General features: G+C 45.5%; 1 protein-coding gene across 2 annotated transcripts; it reads left to right on the top strand.

The window, feature by feature from the left end:
• Window positions 1-2224: 2224 nt before the first annotated feature.
• SMIM32 (small integral membrane protein 32) lies at window positions 2225-3788 on the top strand. Of its 2 annotated transcripts, XM_033927745.1 has the most exons (3): window positions 2225-2398; window positions 2497-3229; window positions 3531-3788. In XM_033927745.1, exon 2 carries the CDS (start codon window positions 2792-2794, stop codon window positions 3113-3115), a length of 324 nt encoding a protein of 107 aa, XP_033783636.1. In that variant the 5' UTR covers window positions 2225-2398; window positions 2497-2791; the 3' UTR covers window positions 3116-3229; window positions 3531-3788. The 2 variants fall into 2 exon arrangements, with proteins under 2 accessions (XP_033783636.1, XP_033783635.1); XM_033927744.1 differs by having other exon boundaries at window positions 2225-3229.
• The last annotated feature ends 1300 nt before the right edge of the window (window positions 3789-5088 follow it).

The raw sequence follows: 5088 nt of genomic DNA, 5'->3' as shown, positions 1-5088 counted from the left end.
CAGATTCTTCAGGCTAGCAGGGACATCAAAAACAAGAGGGCACTTAGAAAAACTGAAAGGAGACAGATTCAAGACGAATGCTAGGAAGTTCTTCTTCACTCAGAGGGTGGTGGACACCTGGAATGCGCTTCCAGAAGAGTTGATAGGACAGAGTACAATAATGGGTTTCAAAAAGGCCTGGATGACTTCTTGAAGGAGAAAGGGATTACAGGGTATAGATAGAGGGGTACTATACAGGGTACTTCAGGATTAGGGCATAAACAATTCAGGTGGTGGGAACTTACAGGTCAAGGACCTGGAGGGCCGCCGCGGGAGCGGGCTGCTGGGCACGATGGACCCCTGATCTGACCCGGCAGAGGCAATACTTATGTTCTTATTTCTTAGAAGAGGAGTTACATGATCGTGTTTTTTTGAGGGCTAATGAAGATCACTCCCTTGGTCGTGATGGACCTCCTTAGCAACAGAACAGAAGGGTCCCATGAATCAATGAATCTTTCTAGCAGCTTGCATAGCTTGGTGGGTTATGATTGAGATGAGACTGGCACTGGTTTACACTGTATTGTGATAAGTAGGAAGTCAGCCCTGTATGATGTGTGTGTCTTGTATTGGGAAAGTGGAGGGGGAGGCAAATTATGGGCGACAGTGCTTAAGAGGCATTTAAACAGCCCATCCATAACCAACCCCTGGGAACATAAAGGAAGAAAGTGCATTCTTCAGGAAAGTAAATCATCTACCTAGATAACCACAGTTCTACATGCTTTTGTTTTTTTAAGCCTGATCTAAAGCATTAGGTTATCCCTCCACTTAAGCTGCAGCTTAAAGGCTGGATTCCAGGTTTAACAGACTGCAGCTGCTACTTCGCAGCCCTGTTTAAATATCTATCAATCTATCTATCTATCTATCTCACTCTGGATATCCCAATCTAGGCAAGTACAGTAAAACCTTGGATTGCGAGTAACTTGATGTGCGAGTGTTTTGCAAGACAAGCCAGGGTGAAGGGATGATTTTTTTTTAAACACAGTAGCTCGATTCTCAGCCCACTGCGTTTTGCAGCCTATGCATCTGCTGCCATAGAAATAATGAAATGAATCTCACCCACATCTGACAAAATGCTGCAGGAACCTGGGTCTCCCCCCCCCCTCCAAACTGTGGCAAACCGCATTCAGCAAAAGTCTACCCAAACTTCCCTCTGCTGCAGCTCCCCAGCTCCAGAGAAGACAGGTGCCTTGGGCTAACCGAGTCAGAACTGCTGTGCTGCTCCTGGGTTCAGGGCAAAGGAAAATCTTGGAGAGATATGAATTCACCACCCCTATTGGCAAGTGAGGACACCCCCCCTCCCCCGAAAAAAAACACTCAAAATGAAATGTTAGAAGAAACATTACAAATGCACATTTGCCTAATGCACTGGGCCAGGGGTAGGCAATTCCGGTCCTCGAGAGTCGGAGCCGGTCAGGTTTTCAGGATCTCCACCATGAATATGTATGAGATGGATTTGCATGCACTGCCTCCTTGAGATGCAAATCTATCTCATGCATATTTATTGTGGAGATCCTGAAAACCTGACCTGGCTCCGGCTCTCGAGGACCGGAATTGCCTACCCCTGCACTAGGAGTACAGGATTGCAAAAGAAAACTGGCTGGAAGCCAGGAGCTAATAGCAATAAACCAGCAAATTGGTTAAAAAAAATTAATTAAATTGCAATTGTCAACTCTGTAGAGGTTGTCTGGGAACACCAGGAAAATGCACCACCTCTTCTGTTTATTCTACAGAGACCCATCCTAATACAAAAAAAGGAAAAAAAAAAAAAAAATCAGCTTCCTAAGTGCTTTGGAGGGGGGGGAGGGGTATTGGTATCATCATCCGTATTTAAGAACATCAAATCTGAGGCGTCCAGCCAAGATTTACCAAGTGATATCGTTTCTGTTCCAGAGCTGCTTTGCTGACAACGAAATCGCACGCTCCTGAAATATTCAGCACTACCCTGCAACCCTCTCCTTCACCCAGGAGCAAGTGACGCGCCTACAGAGCAGCTGTTTCTTTCTTCTCGGCTTTTTTTTGTCATGCGTTCATGCCCAGACTCCACTTCCAGTTAGCTGCTTGGCTGGACCCGAGGAACCGCAGCAGCAGCAGGTGGTGAAGCAGAAACTGAACTTGCGAGAAAGCGGAGGCTTTGGCTCGGCTCTCTCGGGGGGGAGGGAGGGAGGGACCGAAGAGGTGTGTGGAAGTGGGAAGATAAAGCCCCCCCCGAGTGACAGGGGTTTTGGGCTCTGCCAGCACAGATCAAAGGTGCCGCTCTGTCCAGCCCCGATCTGGGATTCAATAGTGCTGGCTGGCCGGGCTTTTGCATTCAGAAAGTGAGCTGAAAGCCTGCTGTGTACCTTCTTCAACACCCAAAGCGGTAAGCGGCACCGATAGAAAGGATTTCACTTTTCACCGTTGTTTGCACATCTATTTGAGCTTTTATAGCCGTGTACTGACGTGTCTAACCACTTTCAGGGAACATTAACCAGCTTATTTGAATAAACCATCAGACCTTCTGTGTTTTGGATGACAAGAAGTGGTTCCAGCCAGGTGCACAGAGGGACCTAAAGCCTAAAAGGATTTAATATTCCGGATCCAGGAAGATTTCAAGGGGGGGGGGAGGAAGAAACGGTCTTGGAAGCATTTTTAAAGGACTGGCTGCCCATGGGGGACCTCTTTTGGCATCATGGGACCAAAGCTTTCTAAAACGAAGGGATAAGCTCGGCTTTGTTGTTCCCGCCGCTCTGCAGGGTCATTTTTCTTCCCAATCATGTATGGTGAATTACTTCTGAATTCAACCGGCCCCACAGAAGCCCACCTCATTATACAGACCAACACTCCTTATTTGAACAGCACTCAGAGGTCAGTGAGCTCTTCTGCTTTCTACATGTCCACAGCCAGGGTATTCAAAGAAGGCGAAATACAGAAGCCGGATTTGCTCACCTATATCCTTCTGTTTGTCTTCCTCCTTTTGACCGTAACTGTAATTGTGCTTTTTATTAACTGTCAGCTGAAAAACTCCTTCTTTGCTACTTTGCCTTATGATAGATCACTGAGGGAAGCCAGAAGTCCCTGGAAAACCCAATCTGTCTAAGCCAGTGGTCTCCAACTCCAAACCTTTGAAGCCACATTTTGGATTTGTCGGTACTTGGAGGGCCTCAGAAAAAAACAATTAATGTCTTATTAAAGAATGACAATTTTGCATGAGGTAAAACTCTTCATAGTTTATAAATCTTTCCTTTTGGCTAGGTCTTAATAATAATATTGTAATTTGTAGCTAAAGAGACTTATGATCAAGAAACTGTTTCATTTTACTTTTGTGATTATGATAAACATACCGAGGGCCTCAAAATAGTACCTGGCGGGGCCGCATGTGGCCCCCGGGCAGCAAGTTTGAGACCACTGGTCTAAGCCAAATGGATCGGGGGTGCCTGTCCTAGTGGCTGGTTGATCACTCCGTTGACTTAAAATACAAACCCCATCGGAATGTCATTTTCTTTACCAACTAGGGTGCGAATTGCAGCTGCTTTTCAAGAATGCATCTGGGTCGTCAACTGGAACTGATGAAGGAAGAAAAAAACCAAACAAACAGTCCATGTTGCTGACTTTCAGAGTGTCTGTAGTTTAAACTTCCACGGTGAGCCTCTTCCTGCCATGCATATGTACAGAGACCGTATTGATAAAGTCAATACCTCTGCTAAACACAAGCAAGCTTGCCAATTATGCTGGAAAGCAATTCAGTCACATTAAAATTGGTTTTGTTCATTGTTAAGCCTTTGATTTGATTCTCTCGGGGGTATCAGGAACAAAAGAGAAAAAAAAAGCATTACCAAGAACTAAAAATATTCATGTTTCATTTATAATGAGCAAATTGGTTTGCATTGTAAACACAGATCTGTTTTCTTCCGTAAATACACACACCTGCCAGGAGGAGGGAAAACACTTGATTATCTCTAGGGCTCATCTACAGTACACGATGGGCCCTCATCCATAAAGGATCCCCTCCTCGTCCTTTTGGGCTGACTGGAGCAATCTTTATAGAAAAAGGCTTTACCTACGACTATCCTGCAGCCGCTGACCTGGCTGAGGGGGTGGCTCAAAGGTAAACCAGCTGTAGGACTTGGGTATCTCTTTTCTGGATGCGTAAGCAAGACCGAGGAAAGCTATTTCACACCTATTTACACCTTTGCTGAAGCCTTGATCCAGTGCAGAGGGTAAAATAAAAACCTTTGACAAATAACAAACCTGTCCATCCAGGCTTAGCGTTAGCGTAGATTCACCACAAACAGTAATCTCAGCTTTCATGAAAGAAGCATGCTTTCCGTGAAATGCGTTTTCCCAATAGTATGCTAGAAGTGCATCTGATCATTCATTATAAAAATGTGACTGGCGGAGAAACCTGCTTAATCATAAATAGCGTGTAGTTCCTTATCCTCCCCCCCCCCCCCCCCCCCGTTTTACAAACCCACAAAATGGTTTTTAGCATAGGCCAGCGCATTGAATGCTCTGCGCTGCTCCCGACGCTCATAGAGTTCCTGTGAGCGTCGGGAGCAGCGCAGAGCACTCAGCGTGCCAGCCTGCGCTAAAAACCGCTTCCACATGTTTGTAAAAGGGGGGAGGGGAGGATGCATGTAGAAAAAAAATGCATCTAAGTCGGAATAAAGGCGTTCTAAAATAGGACATGGAAACTCCATTTCCTTTGGATAGAAGAAAAGTTTAGATTGCAGCCATCCTACAAGAACTTAAGACTAGTTGATGTAACTTTTCACCAGTCATTGAATATCTGCTCTATGCAGCTGTCTCTGGTGCTATGTTTATGTGCAACTCCATCTATAAACGAGAGAGAAACCTGTTGAGACAGACATGGCGGAAGCCACTGCTTGCCCTGGAACGGTAAGCATGAAATACTGCTAGTTGGGGTTTTGTCAGGTACATGTGATTTAGATTGGCCTCCTTGAAGACGGGATACTGGACTAGATGGACCACCGGTCTGACCCAGTCAGGCTGTTCTTATGCTCTTATATGAGTTAATTATAGGCCAGTCAAGCCATTGTGACATCACTGATG

This window comes from Geotrypetes seraphini, chromosome 18 (genome assembly GCF_902459505.1).
Source record: "Geotrypetes seraphini chromosome 18, aGeoSer1.1, whole genome shotgun sequence".
NCBI lineage: Eukaryota > Metazoa > Chordata > Amphibia > Gymnophiona > Dermophiidae > Geotrypetes > Geotrypetes seraphini.
This window is presented reverse-complemented; position numbering and strand designations above follow the sequence as displayed.